Source organism: Callorhinchus milii, unplaced genomic scaffold (assembly GCF_018977255.1).
Source record: "Callorhinchus milii isolate IMCB2004 unplaced genomic scaffold, IMCB_Cmil_1.0 Scaffold2, whole genome shotgun sequence".
Classification (NCBI taxonomy): Eukaryota; Metazoa; Chordata; class Chondrichthyes; order Chimaeriformes; family Callorhinchidae; genus Callorhinchus; species Callorhinchus milii.
The window spans coordinates 35,835,496-35,856,414 of record NW_024704743.1 but is presented as its reverse complement, the minus strand read 5'-3'; the positions used below and the strand labels follow the sequence as shown (position 1 = coordinate 35,856,414).

The window sequence follows — 20,919 nt, the reverse complement described above, 5'->3', positions numbered from 1 at the left end:
TGTTTCGATCAAAGGAAAAGCTGTTCGAGAGTATGTGGATAATGGAGCTGAGTTCTTCACTGTGTTGTGTAAATTATGCTGTTATGAGTGTTTAAAAATCTGTTCTTGGGTAAAGCGTTGGGTCATCTATGGAACATGAATACTTAATGGCCTATTTCCGAGGAGTTGGCTTGGACCCAAAAGCTCATCAGAGACAAAGTCTTGTGATTAATAATAATAATCCTTGCATTTGATTTAGGACAATATGTCATCAACTTCTCTGAAAGCTTCATAGGATTTACTGTGTAGGGTAGTATTTATAGGCAAACATAGCAGCCAATTTGTGATTGTGTGAAGTTCAGTGAACCATCTGTAGAAAATGCTTTTTGTATCCTGGATGCTTTTGATGACAACTAAAGACTTAAATTGATATATTTCCTTTCATCTCTTTCCAATCTCTGGATCCACATTGCCTTTGGGTTGGTTGGATTAAAGCTCAGAGAATCACAATGTTTACAGGACAGAAGGAAGTCTTTCAGCTCCAATTCCACTGCCTGCCCTTTCCTGTACTCTTTTATATTGCTATTCCTCAAATATTAATCCTATTCCATTTTAGCTGCTGTCAAGGACTTAGGCTTCAACGGTCATTTGTAGTAAACCATTCCATATTTTAACAATTCCATCTGTAAACCAAACTCTTCTAACTTCCCCTTTTTTCTTGTGATAATCCTAATGTATGCTCTCTTGAAAGTCTTTACATCCATCAAAAATATTTTGCTCCTTTGCTGGCTTGGTAGATAATGTAGTGTGATAGTGTTGAAAGAGGCTTTTTCTTTTTCACTGGATATTTTTTTCTCCCTCACTGAACAAGAGATACTGAGAGACTGTTTATTTATTTTTGAATTTGAAATTCAGTGGAATCAAAGTCACTGGTTTAGAGCATACCTTAGCTATGTTTGGTATAAAAGCCTGACTTGTACAAATTATATTCAGACTTAATATTTCAACGAAATTAAGTGAACGTCTTAAACTGAATATTGAACATATAATTGTTGAGAAATAATAACAATTCTATTTCACTCCTCCCCTCCACGTGTATTGTGGTTTTATTTCAGATTTTCAGAGAAACAAAGGAAAAGGAGATTCAAGACTTGCTGCGAGCAAAGCGTGAGTTGGAAGCCAAGCTTCAGAGACTGCAGGCTCAGGGGATCCAGGTGTTTGATCCCGCTGACTCGGATTCGGATGACAATCAAACTGATATCACTGGTGAGGGGCTACCCTGAGTGAGAGCTGCCATATTAATGCGAGTTGTTTTTGTTGTTGTTGGCAAGGCTGCAGTTCATTTCTTTGACTCTCGCTCATTCTTTATTTCCACTTGAGAAGAAACTCACCGAGTGGAACTTTTTCTCATTAGAAAAAGGAAGGTTGAGGGAGGAATGATCCAGATCTATAAAAGAGAGTAATAGATGATGGAGATGCAAGCAGAAATAGAGGACGTTGCTCAAAATTTAAAAAGCCTTGAACAGGAACAGAAGAATTATGTTCCCTACAGGGTAGTTGGCTGTGTAGAACGAACTCCCAACAAAAGCAGTTGACTGGCTGTATTAATTAGTTCCTTCAAAAAATAAACTGACTAAGTATCTAATTCAGCACAGCAATGGAGAATGCAATAGTTGCAGCCTGAGATGACAAATACTTGATGGAATGATTTAATAATGATGATCCTTGCATTTGATATAGTGCCTTTAATATCAAAATGTCTCGGAGCTTTGCAGGGATTTTTTTGTAAAGTGTAGTAATTGTGTCTTTGTAGGTGAATATGGCAGCCAGTTTGTACATAACAAGGTTCCAACAACAGCCAAGAAGTGAATAACAAATTTTATCTGTAGGATTGTTAGCCAGGATACTGGGAGAAACTCCTTTCTCCTTTTGAATTTGTCATGGGGTCTTTAAAGTTGAATTGGACAAGCAGATCCAAAGGATAGCACCTCCAGGTTCTCCAAGCATTATATTGAAATGTTAATTTCGAAAATTAGCTCAAATTCCCAACTTTGTCTTTGAGCCCACAATTTGTGTTTGCTTGATCGCCAATGGTGTTCAAGGAATAGCTGTACAAAGCTTTCCTCAGGATGAGTGGGGTGATTTCAGAGGTGTTTGCTGTAGTCCTTGATGGGCGTCCTTTGTACCCTACTTCATTTATAATGTTATCATAGAGCTTGCTTGGGACATCCTCCCAGACCCTGTGTGTGATCCAGGTCCCCCCACCCCGCCCTCTCCCCCCCCCCCCCCCCGGCCTCTCCCCCCCCCCCCCCCCGGCCTCTCCCCCCCCCCCGGCCTCTCCCCCCCCCCCAGGCCTCTCCCCCCCCCGCCTCTCCCCCCCCGCCTCTCCCCCCCCCCGCTCTCTCCCCCCCACTCTCTCCCCCCCCCACGGCCTCTCCCCCCCCGGCCTCTCCCCCCCGCTCTCTCCCCCCCCGCTCTCCCCCCCCACTCTCTCCCCCCCACCCAGGCCTCTCCCCCCCCACCCAGGCCTCTCCCCCCCCACCCAGGCCTCTCCCCCCCCCCGCTCTCTCCCCCCCCAGGCCTCTCCCCCCCCCCCGGCCTCTCCCCCACAGCGCTGCAAACTAGTCCTCTTGAGGGCCGTAACTCTGTCTGTGCAGCGCCTTTGGGACGTCCTCCCGACGTGAAGGTGCTGCACAAACACAGTGCTGTTGTTGTCTTCCTCTCACACTCACTCACTCACACGCGCTCCGCCTCTCTCTCTCTCTGTGTCACTAACGGTCTCGGGGATGAAGTCGGAACCACAGCACCAACTCTTCTTTAAACACAACAAGAACCAAACCAATGAAAACGCACGCGCCGCGGGGCCCTCCGCACTGAGCATGCGCCGCGGGGGGCCCCTCCGCACTGAGCATGCGCCGCGGGGGGCCCCTCCGCACTGAGCATGCGCCGCTGAGGGCCCTCCGCACTGAGCATGCGCCGCGGGGGGCCCTCCGCACTGAGCATGCGCCGCGGCCTCTGACGCCCCCCCCCGCCCCCCGGGAGAAGGCAAAAAAAAATCCCCGGATTGAAATCACCGCCATTGGAGAAGAGGAGAGCGGCCGCCGGAGCCCCGAGACAATCCCCGGCCATCCTCCGCCTGACAGCCCGTCCGACTCCGCCATGAGACCGCTCCACAAGCTCTGCCTACTGCTGCTCCTCGCCTGCCCGCTCACCGCGCCCCGAGGTAAAGCAGAGGCCGGTGTGAGAGAGAGAAACCGCCCCCCCACCAGTGGCTGCGACTCTGCCGCCGGGTTGTCCTGCGTGAGCTGCTGTCGGGAGCGGTGGTGGGGAGAGGGCCGCGGCGCACTCTGAATTCTCCCCTGAACCGACGTTACGGTGGGGGTGGGGGGGTTGTGTCGGTTGGTGGCCGCTGCCCCCCCCCCCCCTCCCCCCGGTGTTGAGCGTCTCTCTCTGGGCCGCCGTGGCCTCTGCTCGGGGATGTGGTGCAGCGAGAGGCCGCCGGACCCCAGAGCTGACGTGTCAGTCCGCCGTGTGGCTGCTCTTTTGGCGCTCCCTCAGCGCTCGCCACTCACACAAGTGTCTGCAGCCACACACTGCCCAGTTACTGTCCCTTCTTTCCCTTTGAATCTCTTCCACCACCACTACACACACACACAGATATATATATACACATACACACAAGAATGGGTTTCTTATATAGAGAGCGAGAAAACCTTCCTCTCTTTGCTCGGTGTTATAACAAAAAAAAACACAGATTTTGGTACTCTTTTCAGTTGAGGTTTGAATGAAACTTTTAGAGAGGAGGAGTTTTTTTTTATTTTAATGCAGAACTGCATCGTCTTGTTGTTCGGTGGAAAAACGGTTGTATTTGTACTTTTGGGTTTTTTTTTAAAAAAAAATTGCAGAGTGTGCCGGAGCTTCCAGTTGAATGGCTGTAATTTTGAAGGATTTTAAGTAAAAAGAATTCAAAATTTTGTGTCAAATCGATGTATTGTCGTAGATGGGCTATAAAGTTGAAACCTGTTAAGTTCATAGTTTGAGGATGTGACTTTTCGTTTCATTAGGGGCTGTCAAAGGAAATGGTGCTGTTAGTATTCTGTAGGTATTGAGTTGGCAATGAGCAAATTAAAACCATACCTTTATTGCAATGTGCAGTACTCATACATTCATTGTTCATTGCAGTTCGCTGTACTGCAGATGTGTAATTCTTATGTTTTTTTCATGCAAGTGCATTTTTTTTCAAAGACGCTTAACTAAACTGCAGAGGCTTCAATTGCTCTTTGCTTTTTATAACTTAGTTTTAACATTCCTTTAGTCTTTTTTTATAAAGCGTCACTTCAGCGTTTAATAAAGTTACTTTTCATTATATTATTATGCACAGTACTATAGTTGAAAGTCTACACAGAAGAACGAACACAATGCAGTACTTGCAAAACATCACACTTGTCAAATCCCCAAACTGTTTACAATCCGACCTGTCTGATTCTGTGACAGCTACTGGGCACATTGTTGGAAGTTGTACTAAGCCCTCTCCTCCTTTTATGTTTCTTCTTACCAACCATCATAATCGATCCATGAAGATTCATTGTTGAATTGGACAAATCTCATTCGATAATTGGTTTTCGGTGGACCATGATTTTAAGTATTGGGTTTTTTTAGCTTTTTTTACTCTTATTTGTTCTACGAGTACTGGTTGTACTCTACCAAATTATCATAATTCCATAGTAGAATTATTGGGAACCTATATCTTCAAAATGATATCAATGCATACTTAATTTCAATGGAGTAAACTTAAGTAATTGAGTTTAAAAGAGACTGGCAGGATCTCAGTGGGATACCCTAAATGAATATGGTGGTTCTAACTCCTTCCTACTGCCTGGCTACATCATTTTAACTAGTTCAATTCCAGCAACAGGCCTGTTTGGGAGTTTCTCATTCCCTGGCTCCTGCACTTGTGTTCTCCAGGTAAAGGTATTTTATTGTGCTCACTGAGTGTTTGATACACAGAAACCCAGCACCATTATTAAGAGTATCCAAACGAGATAGAGATCCACATATATACGCCACGTGGACATATTCCTGTGCTACAATGGATTGAGCACTCTCTCCCTGGAGGGATGTACTCTACTTATCTAATTCCAGAGGGTATTGGATGCAGGTTGCCAAGAACCAAGACTTGAGCAGCCCAGAGTATGCATTGGATTATGGTTGGAGTTTAACCAGTGAAATTTGTGTAGCCTGCTATTGAGAGCACTGTCTGGCAAGCGAGGACAACTGGATCCATTAACACTTTAGCTTGCAGGGTGAATGGGCGCTGTGTGGGAAGAATCCATAGCTACTCAGCAGGACTTGGAAGGGTTGTTGATTAATAGGTTCACCAGTTGGAGGTGCAGAGCTTGAGTTTACCTCTCTGCATGTCGAGCCCTGGGTATACAAGCAGGTAGTCACGAGCTTAGACTCCAGGTAATGCCTGCCAGCAGCTGTCGTCCCAAGCCTCAGAATATCTTATCAACTGCTTAATCCAGGTTCTTATGTGAGGTGTGTTGGCATATAGGCATGCCTGCTGTGAAGCTGTTCAGCAACAGTGTAGGCTGAGCCCTCCCTGCATTGGTTCCCTTTTTCACCACAAATCCACTGACTGCTTGGTCCTGGATTTCACATATCCTTTTCACAAAGGAGATTTCTCTCCTGCATGCCCAGGAGAACTGTTTGAATACCCATCTTGTATGCCTCAATCTTAATTTGTGTCGGGTGATTTGCATGCACCGCGGCAGCTAATTTGTGCATAGCAATCCCCTACAATCAGCCATAAAGTGACTGAACATTTTTTTCTATCTGTGGGATTGTTCAGGACACTGGGAGAAATTCCAATCTCTTTTCAAGTGGTACCATGGGATCTTTAATATCCACCTGAACAAGCAAGACCCAAGTTGACACCGTAGTGTGAAATTGGCATTTCCTACATCTAGGGTGTTCAATTTGTAGGTGGGTAGGACATAGCTATATACCAGAGCAACTTCATTGAATTTAATGAAGGAGGCCCTTTTTACTGTACCAAGTACAGAAGTACCTAAATCCCAGGAACATTATACAGTAAACTAACCTGCATACAAAATGAAACTATCCATTATTCATGAAGTGTCCATCCACTGAATAATTTTATTCTTGTGGAATTAATCCATCTGAAGCTACCGTTTGTTTTTAAACTCTGTATTCCTCATACCATTGTCCAGTTTTATATGCGTTTAACTTGTTTTAATTAGTGTTTATTTAAGTCAAATCCTTTATGAAGATCTGTTCTGAGCTCTTAAAACCTTCAAACTGGAGTAGTTTGATGTAGTAATAATAATACTTGCAATTGATAAAGTGCTTTATCACATCGTTGAGATGTCTCAAAGCGATTCACAGCATATATTATAAAGTAGATTGACTGTATTTTGTGGGCAAAATGTCCACAATGTACCATTTTACTATTGTACTATTTTAGTTGAGCATAAATTTACACTGTGCCTGTTTGTGTGGTGAAGTGATATGGCACCGTGATACACCCGAGTATTTACCACTTTGTGGGTTTATTCTTCTCACACAGCTAAGTCCCAGCTATATTATTAGAGTCCACAAAACAATTATTTAAAATGGGAGAGAAGCTGATCTGAGGGCAAGAGAATAACTTCAAACCTGTTTAATTTCTGTCTTTTTTTAAAAAAAACATTCAAAGCTTAACCTGAAAATGATGGCGATGCCATTTCGAGACATGGCAAAAACCCACTTTTGAAGTCCATTCTTTAAAAGATTGAAGATTTACAAAATGTAACAGTTCTGTAATTGGCCTGTGTTAGGCAAGAGTAAACTTTAGAAACTGCACACAGAAGCCATTATTTTAACTTTGCGTAGTTAAACTATGGAGAAGAAAATGTTGATACATTTGGAATAGTTCCAGAAAGAGGATGGAACATATTATGAAGTTTGTTTTTTAAAAAAAGTTTTATCAATACCTCCAGGGCCCTTTGTAGCTGCAGATGACCCAACGGAGGATGAGGAGGGTATAGATGATTCTGTGGTGGAAGATGAAGATGATGAAGCAGAAATAGAAGAGGATGAGCCAACAGATGTTGTAAGTTCTTTACATCTAAAGGAATTTGGGACTACACTTTTATAGTAAAATTATAGCCTTTTCACTTGATATTCTTAAAATGTAATTATAATAATCCTTTTGATTTCATTTCTCCTTCCTCCACACCCACAATTTTTTACTATTTTTGAGCTTACATTCTGTGCTTGGTAATGAAGGAGTGACACTGTGAGTGTACTGTGTGTTTATTTTGCACCAAATGTTCTTGGAAGTTGCAAATTGATCCTGTGTTTATAAACTCCAAAATTAGGTTCCTTTCTGCCTAAAATATATTTTTTAAATCAGCCTTGTATAAATTTCCTTTTTGCACACTTTAACCTATTGGATAGGGTTTCAGATTTAAGTTTGTTTGGCTTGTACTGCTATGCTATTTCAGAAAAACAAAAATGAATGATTTGTGCATTGAATGCATGTTTTTATATTTTGTAGCACAACCTTGCGCTGCTGTTTGTTTTTCTTTTAAACCAGAATTGTTTATGGATTTAAATATTTGAGCTGATATTCTTTATTGTTATAGGAATCACAAGTTGTACAATGTCTGTACTTGGGGATTTAGCTGACTATGCCTATGGGCACCTCCTCCTTTACCCTGCCAACTCAATGTCTGGCACTATTTCTGTTATGCACTCCACATATTGCTCTATTTGAAGAGCACTACTTAAATGCAAGCTTTTGTATGTTGAAGAGTTGAACATATTTGGTCCATTTATATCAGTTACAACTTGCTTTTCCAACTCGTAAATTATCTTATGCTTTTGCCTGGCTTGCTGCAGATGGAAGATGAAAAGGATGAAGAGGAGGAAGAAGAGGAAGATTTGACATCTGGGGAACCAAAAGCTTCTCCTAATGCTGACACAACAATCCTGTTTGTGAAGGGAGATGGTAAGGAAACTTAAATGTGAAAGAAAAGCTTTCATCTAGTCTTAAACTTACAAAATATACATATCTGTATAACAGCACTGTGAATTTAGTGATTCTTTGTTTCAAAAACACATGATGGCTTTCCTGATGCTATGAGCCATTTCCTGGCTGGATATGGGAAAAAGGCCTGCTCAACCTTAATATTATCTTGGACTTGCTATTGATGCATTTTTTTAATTGCATTTACATTAAATAGAATTCAGCCTTAGTTTTTTCTGACATTTCCCATTTAGCCATCTGACAAAATACTACCTCGGACTAAGTGAACCTATTTCACTGGAACAATGAAGTCTTCTAAAATTTATGACAGATTTGATAGAGTAGATGGGGAGAAAGTATTACCACTAATCAGTGAGCTATTGACAAGAGGGCATCAATTTATGATAATTACCGAAGGGAAAGTTTAGGAGTTCTTTTTACACACGCAGTTAGAATATGAAATGCCCTCCTGAGGGTGGTGGTCAAGGTGAAATCCATATCACCTTTCAAGGAGGAGCTAGAAAGATATCTAAAAGAGTAATTTGCAGGAATATAGAGTAAAGACAGTTAATTGAACAGAATTGATTGCTTTTTCAAGTAGCAAGAATAGACTTGGCCTTTTTCAGAGCTGTGAACTTCTATGGGCACTTTATGTGACGTAGTGACCCTGGTGCTGGGAAGAGAAAATACTACTGCCTTCCTTGCATTCATGCTGGTTCGTAGACATTGGTACAGATCTACCTCTCTCCTTCCTGATCTGGATTTAGCATTGTTACCAGGCTCAACTTAGTGCATTGTTACTAATATGCCACTGGAAAATAATTATAGTTCATAGACTATGCTTCATTGTTTGGAGATACAATACAAAATTACATTTGTAAAGCACCTTTCACGTCGGGAGGGCGTCCCAAGGCGCTGAACAGTCAGATTTTAGGATCCCCGCAGGGGTGGGGGGGTTGGGATCAGGGAGGGTGGAGGGTAGGAGTGTGGCCGAAGGCACAGTCGAAGAGGAGGGTCTTCAGGAGTGCCTTGAAGGAGGCAAGGAAGGGAGCGAATGGAATTGTGGGATAGAGTTCCAGAGGGTCGGGGCAGAGAGACTGAAGGCCCGAATGCCAATGGTGGGGCGGGCCGGATGGAGGACATGGAGCAGGTCGGAGCCTGCTGATCAGAGGGAGCGGACAGGTTGATGAGGGATTAGCAGGTAGGAGGGGGCAAGGCCATGGAGGGCCTGAAAGTGAGGACGAGAATTTTGAACTCTATCCTCTGAGGAATGGGGAGCCAGTGGACCCGGGTGAGCGTGGGTGTGATGGGGTCACGGAGCCTCGTGCAGTAGAGGACACAAGCTGCAGAGTTCTGGGTGATCTGCAGCTTGTGGAGGGAAGAGTTGGGAAGGCCGACAAGCAGGGCATTGGCATAGTTGAGCCTGGTTATAATGAAGGCATGTATGAGGGTGAGCAGTGGCGGAGTTGGGTGATGTTGCGGAGGTGGGGGAAGGCAGAGCAGGTCATGGTACGGATGTGGGGGAGAAAGGACAAGTTGAGGGTCGAACAAGACGCCCAGGTTCGTGACTGGCTTGGTGAGGTGGAGTGTGAATCCTTGGATGCTGATGCTGCCAGGCCCTGAGGTGTGGAGGTGCTAACGTAAGCCAATCAGGAGAGCCTCGATCTTGCTGATGTCAACTGTAGAAAGCTGGCTCTAATCCAGGCTTGATGTTTGTCAGGACATCAGTGGTCCTTGGGTCGAGGGTGGAGGCAGAGTGACAGTGTTGGGTGTCATCTGTGTCAACTTACATGTGGTAGTTGACCCTGTAACTGTGGATGACGTCACTAAGAGGGAACGTGTACAGGTTGAAGAGGAGAGGACCAAGGACAGAGCCGTGAGGAGCGCTGCACAAGATGGTGTGGGGGCTGGAGAAGAAGCCATTTGTGGAAACAAAGTGGAGCCGGTGTGAGAGATAGGATCTGAACCATTCAAGGACAGAACCTTGAAGGTTAAGCTGAGAGGAGAGGCGACGGAGGAAAATAGTAGTCCACAGTGTCAAAAGTAGCAGAGAGGATGAGGAGACAGAGGGAGCCCTGGTCACAGTTGAACAGATTGTGATGTTCTTTCTATATGCTGAATTTTGTGATGTTCAGCACCTTCCGACATCCTCCTGATGTAAAAGGCGTTGTATAAATTAAAGTTGATATTGTAAATTCAAAATTTGTATATGCTGATTCTCAAATTGTTCATCCACCATTAACATCTGCAATCCTCCAATATGTTATCATAATGTTAGTTGGTCAAAATACTCTTAGCCGTTCATGTTCTGAAAGAGCTAATTGGACTATTTTTAAAGATTAAGTGGGCTTTGCATGAAAACCGTGATGGCATTAAATTTTACTAAGATCCTAGTGAACACATTTTTGAAGATGATTCCTGTACATACTGGAGGGGTTTGGGGCGGAGAGAAAGAGGTGAATGAAGAGGGTTAAGGAGGAGAAAATTAACTTTTCAATCTTCATTCCTAATTGCCCAACAGATTTCCCAGCGAACAACATTGTGAAATTCTTAGTTGGTTTTACCAACAAGGGCAATGAGGAATTTGTTGTGGAATCCTTGGATGCCTCATTTCGCTATCCTCAAGATAATCAGTTCTACATTCAGAATGTAAGTACATTTCTAAATCATTATTAATATTTGCTAGGAAATGGGAATATTGTGTTAAAAAGTTAGACACCTGACCATGATAAAACCTTTCAAACCTAGGAAGTAAAAATCTGATGAGCTCCGGTTACATAATGGATTAAGTAAGCCTACTTTGCACATTTGCAAGTATTTCAGTGGTTCCTTGAGTAAAGGTGATTTCTGGCATGGGTTGAAAGGACGCCTACTGTAAACTTGCCATTTAATTGGGGGCAGAACTTGCTCTATTTTCAGTAGCATTTATCTTACTTCAAACCTTTAATGCTTCTGGATGTATTTACTCTTGCGGCTCCTCCATCTTTGGTATTGAATACCATGAGAGATGTACAGGGATATGTTTGATTGTGCTTGGCGAGCACATTTAGCTTTGAAGCCTGTTTTGAGTTGACGAAAATCCATTCAACTCTTCCAAAAAGTAACGACAGGAGCCAGGTGAAGACAAGAAAAAGCTTTCAAATGCAGAAATGTACAAAATAAACATAGAAACTGGGGGAACTATGTACTTTGTGCACATCTAAATAATTTTAAGGAAAATCAAATCATTAATAACTCTAGGTACTATTAAAATCAGAATTTTGTTTGAAGCATGATTTGAGATAGAAATGTTGTGGCTGTAGAAATGGTGCACGCCTAGAGGGTCTGTATCTAAGTTAGCCGCTTCAACTAGGGTTTTAATGTGTGCATTTCTGAGCAAGAGAGGAGCAAAAATGGCCAATGATATTTGTTGGGAAGTGTGTATTTGTGTATTCTCTTTTTTTTTCTCTTTGTACTTTTCCTTGTCCCCACCCCCTGTCTTGTATCTTAACTTGGAATTTTCCTGTACCAGTTATTCTTGCTCTGTGTTTTGTGCTGTTGTGTCTACATGTTCGATGGCTTCAAGTTTACACATATGGGTAAAACTGTTAAGATCATACCTTAAAGAAACTGAATGGAAGAGGAGATATGTGTTTTACCAAGGTACAATTGTGGGTTTGACTTGAAATTATAGATGGAAATTTAATTTCTTGGTCTGGATTTATTTGTGACTTGTGATTTACTGTTCAAGGCTCGAGAGCTATAGTGCCAACTAGAGGAAGAAGATTCGGCAGAAGAGAAAAGCTAAACTTTGGGCCCTGTGTGTGACTGCAGAATAAAATAAAATCAAGAGATTAAAATGATATTTGTTTGTTACTCCTGCAGTTTACAGCTCTTCAACTGAATACAGCCGTGCAGTCTCAACGCCAGGCTACATTTGAGTACTCATTCATCCCTGCAGAACCTATGGGAGGCCGCCCATTTGGATTAGTCATCAACCTCAATTACAAGGACACCAATGTAAGTGTAAGATCATAAATGTAAATTGACAAACCTTTTGTCATATACACTGACACCTCTAATGTAGCATTATTTATAATGCGTTAGGGGCTTTTACTAAGTGTTCAAAGCATTTACTTTATTTTCCAGGGCAATGTGTTCCGTGATGCAGTTTTCAACCAGACTGTGACGATCACTGAACGAGAGGATGGACTAGATGGAGAAACGCAAGTGTTATGATCAAGGCTTCTGGGTTTCGGGATTTTTGTTTCGCATATTTTGGAGTTCTAAAAAAATCTGCAGGGGTGTTTGTGGACTTTCACTTACTTTGATAAGAAGATTCAGATGCGCCTGCGCACACTGAGGGGAGAGAGCCACCTTCACGCATGCACAGTGCCTCCATCCTCACAAACACGTCATCAGCTTGCGCACGCGGAGGGGAGCAGGAGAGATGGAAAATAAGTAATGCGTGCGCAATTGGCTTCGGGACAAGTAACCATTTACGGCATCAAACACTGATTTTCTTTGTATTGGGGTGTTTTATTGGCGAGTTTCAATTAAAACTGAAAATCAGAAGCCCTAGTTCAGGGGGCTCAAACCAGGGGATCACTGAGAGGCATCTTGGAAAAGGTCAATAAAAAAAAGGAAGGAATGATATTTACCACAGTTTAAACAATAACATTTATATTTTATTTTGGGATGCATGAAATCCTTTGTGCATCTGGCTTTGTTTTCATTTGGAGTAAATAATTACGCAATTCTATTACTCCTTCCTCTTGTCTTTTTGACCATGAGTCAGATCGCCACTGAGCGGTGATCAGCTTCTTGGAGATCCCTGCCTTGTTATAATGCAGGTTTTAAATTCTAACCAGTTCCTTTGACCGGATTGCATTAAGTTTGTGGGTGAAGCTATTTCATTCAATTTATTTTTCTCAGCTTGTGAGGTGGTGTTTTTTTTACTGCCATGGTACTCCTCTTTAATACAAGCATACATTTCAGTGTGTGTTCCACCATCTCACGTGAAGAATGTATGTTAGGATTTCTTGCTACTTCCCCCACCCACACACACACACACTTGTGCTGAAAGCAGTCGACTGTTGCTGAGGTTGGCTCCATGAGCACTAGCTGCCCTCCAACTAACCAATTCCCAATGTGCTAAAATGCTATAGTCCTCTATAGCAATATTTTATTTGAATTCATGCTCATTTCTTCCTTAAACTAACAGACTTTTACAAATTCCTTTGTGTTAACATGACTGAACTGGCTACTAAGAGCAGCTTGAGGGTGAACATTAAGATGAGGAATGCTACAGTTCGGATACCCACAGATGTAAATCCACATTCTGCCTCTCTATAGTAATCCACGATTAAACTCCAAATCTCTGTAGTTCTATTAACTCCAAAAGGGTGAAAATCCTGCTGTAACAAATGCATTTCTTTCTTATGGAGGTTGCACTGATCCTGAATTAGATTACCTGTGTTCTAGCATTAATATTAAACTTTTGTTTCTAGAATCTTCATGTATGTGTTTCTGACTGGTCTGGGCTTGCTTGTTGTGGTTGGTATCCACCAGCTCCTAGAATCTAGAAAGGTAAGTGGATTAGTTTGGAGTTCAAATTATACAGAAAGAATTTTAAAAATTTGGATCTGGTAGCGTGACATTGGTGTTTCACGAATATTCTCCAGCAAGTGGTTACTTAAAGCTGTAGATTGTTTTTTTTTAAAACGTAGTTGATGTGATGCAATGTTTCTGACTTTTGACAATGGGTCACATACAAAACTTTGGTATACTTCAGAATGCATGCTTACTGAGTGGTCAAAATGATACGTTTGCCATTCGGGAGAGAGGGAAGAGTCCCCAAACAATTTCAAAATTTGGAAGCCGAAGTCTTATCTGATTATATTCATTGGCCTGTGAACCATCTACCAAGGAACTACCAAAATTCAGCCCTCCCAAATGCAGCCGAAACCCTCATGCATGCGTTTGTCACCTCCCGCCTGGATTACTCAAACACACTCCTCGCCGGTCTCCCCAGCTCCACTTTTCAAAAGATCCAGCTCATTCAGAACTCTGTCAGCCACATACTGACCCGGACCAAACTCCATACCCACATCTCTCCACATCACCGCTCGATCGATACCGGCCTCCTGCTCGTCCCTCGCACCCTCCCCCCCACCATCGGATGTCGCGCTTTCAGCCACTACCCGAAACTCTGGAACACTCTCCCTCAATCCCTTTGCTTGCCCCCCCTCTCCCTTCCCCCCACTCGCCTGTGTGGAGGGTACTATATAAGATGCAAGTGGTTGTTGAAGTAGAAAGTTGGTGATTCTAAAGCATAGTATATTAGCTGGTAACTATCATTTGCTAAAATATGCTACTTTAGTTTAACTTGGGTCAGTATGACATTTGCTTCCAGTCAGTGATCCAGCTGATCATGCAGTGGAGCCCAGTATTCTTGATGATGGCATTAATGTTACAAAGTATTTTTGCCACCTGATCAAAAACATTTAGTAAGAAAAATGTGCAGTTTAGATTTAATGTATCTTTAGCAAAACTAATCATTTGCCATAGTTGTCTGTTTCCACTTTGTGATATTGGTACTTTGTGATGTGTTGGTACATTACATAACTATCTACGTATGTAATCTGTTTTAAGAAGGTGAACATTTGCAGTTTGAATGACCAGCCCCGGAATTGTCATTCTATGGTCATCTTGTTTAACATACAATACTTTTGTAAGATCAAAATGATCTTATGTTTTATTTTTGGTGTACATTTGGGGTTTAAAAATCAAATAAAATTGAATCCTAACTCAACATAGCAAAGCTTAAACTGCATTACTTTGTTTGAGCCCAAGTTGAATTAGCATCGTTCAGTATTGATAGTACACTGGATTTGTAAAGCTGCTTGTCAATCCTTGATGTAGTTGGCTTTGGTATGTTTGAATATAATAGTCACTTCCTAAAATTACCTGTTCATGTGACTGTTGGACATCATTGTTTAAACTGTAACCATAACCTAAATCCACATTTTGAAAACTGATTGTAGTCTTTTCCCAAATATACTGAATTTTAAAATTGTAACACAGCTGTAATAATTTGAATGTTGAAATTGTCTACTTTCACTTAATGTTTTCTTTTTCTCTGTTTCCCAATTCAGAGAAGGAGACCAGTTTCTAAGGTAGAGATGGGTACATCCAACCCCAATAATGTTGACATGAGTTGGATTCCTCAAGAAACTCTAAATCAAATCAGTAAGTAACTTGCAAATTGCTTTGCACTGGTTATGACTCAAATCTTCCAATGCAAAATTCATTGTTTACGTTTTCTCATGTTTGAGACAATTTAGACATAACTTTATTCTGTAAAAGGTATACAACAACAACAACAAGATTCCATTTATAAAGCGCCTTTCACGTCAGGAGGACGTCCCAAGGCGCTGCACAGTTGGGTCATGACCCGAGCAGGGGGGGAATGGTCAGGGTGAGGGAGGGAAGGGAGGGAGCGAGGAGGGGGGAAATGGTCAGGGTAAGGGGAGGGAAGGGAGGGAGCGAGGAGGGGGAAGAGAGTCGAGAGGGGAGCTGAAGGCTCGGTCAAAGAGAAAGGTTTTGAGACCGGCCTTGAAGGAGGAAAGGGAGGAAGCAAGGCGAAGGCACTGGGGGATGGAGTTCCAGAGCCAATATATGCATTTATAAAGATTTGTTCAGAAATGTATTTTTATTTTCAGGATTTGCTCGTTGTTAGAAACTAAGGAGGAAGAGTAACCCACTGGCTAACTTGTCAATTCTCTTCATTATTTTTAACAATTAGATTGTTGTATTCGTGCATGACTTCATTTAGTATACAATTATTTGGGAGGGTTCTTCTCCTTTCCAATTTTATTTCTTTACTCCCATCCACTCAAAGGCACTGACTTATGGTCGAACATGATTCTATGGATGCCTTCATGTCCTCAACTTAAGTAACCTTAAGTGTGTGTCTCAAGGGCATCACAGCTGAAACCTAACCCTGTCCTCAACTGACATCTACATGTGGACTTTCCATCATGTTTACTGGATAGTAATCGTAGTTCTCTGTTTTCTACTTTTACTCATTAAGCTTTAATACAAAAGCCAACCCCAAACTGGAGAAAGAATCATACTCTTTTGTGATGTTTTACATAATCCTGGAAGGATTCCAAGCAGGAATATCTTTGGATTCACATGTATCCCAACTGCTGACACCATACTTCTGTAGTTGGTTATAATGTACTCTTTGATTTTTACTCCCTTGCGGTTACTCAGAAGTTATCTATTCAGTATATACTGTCAGAATGTACTAGACCAGCATACTCTTAAAATGTCCATTGACCATGAATCTTGATGTGAGTAGCATATTTTAGCAAATTATAGTTACCAACTAATATATTATGTGAAAAATTCCCCCCCGTACAATTGTAATTGCATCATTGTGAGTTATATTCCAATAGCATGCATTAATATTCCATCTTACAAAATAAATACATTTTGTATATAAATAGCTTATACATGTTCTAAATTTCTACGGAAAGTTTATAAATAAATTGGCTTATGAAGCAATTTGAAGTTAACTCTTTAACTGGAGACAGGTCAACTGTAAATAAAATGCCAGTGAAATCAATGTCTTCCACTTGCTAGAGTGTCCATGAGTATGAGTGACCTCCTTTTGTGCTGTAAATATTCTATTAACTTAGAATATTAAATTCTTCTTAATTATATGGTACTGTTCTATAACAAATGTTATATATTGATTCTAATATTTTTGCTGTCTTTTGCTTTGCTTTTTCTTGTGCCTTCAGTGCAGAGTAGACGAGGTGAGATCAAATGTTTCTGTTTATATTTTAATAAAATGGCTCAATTGGAGTTAGAATACTGTTATGAGTATGTGCCACAAAACCTTGGGATCCAAGTTTTATCTTGTGTGTGGAAGAGCATGTCATTTTGTTCATTGTGATTGCTACAGTTTGTACACACTTAATTTATTAGTTTTATTCTTTCTGGTTAAGTGTGTGCATTTGTCTCTATCTTTGTGGACTGTTAGATCAAAAAAATAAAGATGGTGTTGCCTCCAGGGTGTGGTCTGCATATACCAGAATTATTACAGTATTCTTGTAGCATTACCAGCAATGAAGCTGAGCAAAATATTATGCAATATGCCATCCGTATTCTAAAATTCTACTAAAGATATTTTAGCTTTAAGGTCCTTTTGATTTGCCTTCTTTCTCTCTGAGCAAACCTAGATAAAGCTAGTTTAAAACCACTCAACCAATAGGTATTTTTTGAATACTCAAATTCAGTATTATAACCTTAATTAGAGCTTGCACTCAAATCAGTGCCCACCAATTATCTTTGTGTTTATCAGAAGTGCTTGTGATCCTGCAACCTTTGAATGCTGGGCTGAGTATTGTGTTCCAGGCGCATGAAACTTGCCTGTATGATTTTCTACTAACTGACTTGCACTTCCAGTTCTACTTGTTAAAGCGAGGGTAGCCTTCTATCCAATTGTTTAAATCAGTTATTCACTTAATTTTTCTCAAATATTGCATAACTAAATGCTAAGTTGTCTAAAGTGGTAAAACATACACTGGTTTAAACTGGAACATATTTCAGTCTAGAAGAGTGTTGGAATACATTTTCTTCTTTTTGCGTACATTTCTTCTGTTCCAAACATTTAGCAGATAGGATAGAAATGAAAGGGTGTTGATTAAAAGCCATGGTTGAAGAGACATGTTTGTAAATGTCTACAAAGGAAAGGGGTATTGAGGCAGAGATTTTGGAAGAGTTCCAGGGCAGCTAATGAAGGTTCATCTTCAATGGAAAGAATGAGGAGCAAGCATTGATGAGTAGATATTGGTAGACTAGGGCTGTATGAGATTGCATAGATAGCAAGGAGTGACACTGTGAAGGGATTTGAAGTTAAGGATCACAATCTGTCAATCCACTATGATATTGGGAGTCAATGAAGTTTGATAGAGTGGGAGTATTGGATGTACACAGCCTAATCTGAGAGAGAAGATGTTTGGATGAATTGAAGCTTAGGAGGTTTGTGAGGCTGGAAGGAACAGCATTAGAGAAGTCTTTACCCAAAGCGATTTGAGTTGTTTCAACAGTGATGGAGGTGAAGTAAGGGCATAAGCAGGCAATATTTCAGAGTGGACAAATATATTAGCAATGGGCTGGTTAAGGAAGCTCAATCACAGCTGAAAGTCAACTAGAACGTAAAGATTATGCACCGACTAAGGTTGAACAGCTCCCTTCCTGCTCCCTCAGGCTTGAAATCGTACAATTTGCAAACAGGAAATAATCCTTGCGTTTGATACACACTTAATTTATAAATTTGTCTCTTCATGTTATCAAAACATCTCAAACCCTTCACAGAATTTATTGCAAATCAGTGACTGTATTTGTAGGCAACCACGATAGACAGTTTGTATACATCAGTGTCCCACAAACAGCAGTGAAGTGAATAACCAATTTTACCTGGAGGATTTTGGCAAGGACTAAACCTTGTGCTAATAGCAACAAATAAATGTTTGTGAATGAAATGGTTCAATCTTGTTTGAACACACTTGTTTGGGACACTTGTTTTCAGGCCAAGAAAAGACTCAATAAATCAAAATGTGTAACTATTAGGAATTTTAAAAAAATTTCTTTGTGAATCTTATAATTTCATTCAGAAATCACAATTGCTTAATGATGGGCTTAGGAATAATGGAGGCATGGCCTTCACTTAGTTCAGAGTCCTGGGTTATTCTACATAATGTGGCCTGTGAAGACAGATTGGAGTAGAAAGATGGAAAGTATTTATTTAATTTAAATTTTACCCTAAAGCTTCCTGATTGGAGTGTGACTACTTTTTTGAGCTGTCATGAGTTTGACCTGAATGCTATTGTACTGCTGTAAGAAATGAGCACTTTTTTAAAATCTCTTGATCACTGGATTCTTTGGCCAAACAAGGGATTTGTTCTAATTGTGTGCCTCTAATATTCCTTCTACAGATAAAGCTTCCCCAAGGAGGTCGCCCCGTAAGCGAGCAACGAGAACTGTTGGTTCAGACGAGTAACTTTAGTTTTTACCGTCAGTGTTTTATCCTGTCCATTTTGTTGAGCCATGGGGATAACACAGAAATGCCATTTAAAACGTATCAAATTGAAAGAGAAATCAATGGACTGAGACGCAAAACCATTCAAGAATACATATTTGTGGACTAAAGAGCTCTTCAGAAAAATGTGCACTGTTGTAATTTAGTTTACAAGAGAATTGTTTGTTTTAATCATTTCAACTTGTTTTGGGCTTTTACAACTGGTCTTAATTCTTGGACAACCTAAAGTGACATAATTCCACAGAGAATGTTTGTTTCCAGCCATCTATCTACTTTGTTTGTGGATATTTTTAGAAATGAGAAATACTCACAAAGATTCTGATTGGGTGGCTAAATGCCTTTTGCTTTCTGATCTTTAAAGTGGCTGCCTGTTCTGACATCTTGATCTGTTTTTGTGGATCTTGCATAGACTATTTCATGTAAATGGTTTAGGATGATACTTTGTGATTTTGTTTTTGATATATGCATACCTGAAGTGAATGTTGGCTGTGGACATGTGGGCATCTTTCTCCCATTTTCTAAACTCTTGCGATTCATTATTCCTGGACCAGTGAAAGAGTATTCCTGAACCATGGAAGAGAAACCATTGTAAAGACTTTGATTTTTGCTCCACTGTTACACTAATCCCATAACAGTGAAAGGAATGGAAATGTAAACGATTGTATCTCCCGAAACTAAACATAGGCTGTTTCTGATAGTTTTGTATTCTCACCTATATCTGAATGAGGATTTTGTATGGTTTTGTCAATAACTTGGAATTCATGGAGGTTGTTTGGTGATTCAAGGCTGGAAATGGCAAACGTAGCTTACAAATTGAAAACTGTCAGTAATTACTGCAAAATATACTTGAACAAAGTTCACAAATTTAGATCTGCATTAAGAGCTTTTCAACATCAAAACGATTATGGAAAAGAAATGGCTTTTTTTTATATAAGTGGCTAAGAAAACATTAAAGTAAACAAACTGAGGTACCATATACCTTGCTCATTTATTTTTCCTGAAGGTTTTTCTTGTTTTCAATGAGAGATTCCTTCATCAAATGTTGTTGTTTTGCATTGCAGAGTGACCAGCCAATGTTTAATGTTTCTTCTTCCTTAACCCTCCTTCAATTCCCTCCATATTCCACTCCGGGAGTCCCGAGTAGTGTCTTGGCAAAATATTTTTTTAATTTAATGGAGTGGTGGTGGAATACGTATCATGAATTGATACTGGGATTTGCAGGATTGTGGTGTGAATTGTTTTGTGTGGCGATAATTTGCCTCAATCACATTCTTTTGGGGGTTAAACTACTTGTACTCCTGTGAATGATATGTTTAAGAATTAATTTCTATTTGTTTTTCATCCTCGAATGCACAGCAGATAATGCTTGCATTTATGCTATAAGCCTGATCCAGCTACTTAGCAGGAAAAATGATTTTAAAAATAGCATTACAACTGCACCTCAATGTGTTTATGCTTTCATTCTCAATACTGCTTTCTTGCCTTCTGGAGCTAACCCCGCCTCCCTTCCTCTATTGATTTATGTTGTTCTTGACATAAGTTTGTCTTCATCTATATAAAACAAAAACTTCCTGTGATTCACTTTGACTGAAGTTCATTTGGTGAAATTCTGGGAAACTTACAAAGACACCAACCTACATACTGATAAATTATTTTAGACATTTCCACTTTTTCAATTTTAACGATTACAATTTTAACAGCAAATCTTAAACCTGACCACAATAAAATGGACAAATAGGCCTTCGAGCAATATTTACACAGTTCTCATGGGAGTCTGCTAATAGTAAAATATTAGCTGGAGCCAAGCATCGCA

At 40.7% G+C, this 20,919-nt stretch overlaps 2 protein-coding genes across 3 annotated transcripts in view; one reads left to right on the top strand and one right to left on the bottom strand.

The window, feature by feature from the left end:
- nphp3 (nephronophthisis 3) overlaps positions 1-3,140 on the bottom strand; it is a 31,221-nt gene extending 28,081 nt beyond the window's left edge. Inside the window, 1 exon segment of the mRNA XM_042346479.1 lies at positions 2,756-3,140. Coding sequence (XP_042202413.1) covers positions 2,756-3,140 — 385 coding nt within the window.
- Positions 3,017-20,683, top strand: ssr1 (signal sequence receptor, alpha). 2 transcript variants are annotated; one of them, XM_007896876.2, is made up of 10 exons: positions 3,017-3,202; positions 6,981-7,093; positions 7,885-7,993; positions 10,533-10,660; positions 11,876-12,010; positions 12,140-12,216; positions 13,501-13,579; positions 15,148-15,241; positions 16,804-16,818; positions 19,003-20,683. In XM_007896876.2, the coding sequence occupies exons 1-10, from the start codon at positions 3,139-3,141 to the stop codon at positions 19,065-19,067; spliced, it is 879 nt and encodes a 292-aa protein (XP_007895067.1). In that variant the 5' UTR covers positions 3,017-3,138; the 3' UTR covers positions 19,068-20,683. The 2 variants fall into 2 exon arrangements, with proteins under 2 accessions (XP_007895067.1, XP_007895069.1); XM_007896878.2 differs by lacking the exon at positions 16,804-16,818.
- Positions 20,684-20,919: the final 236 nt, after the last annotated feature.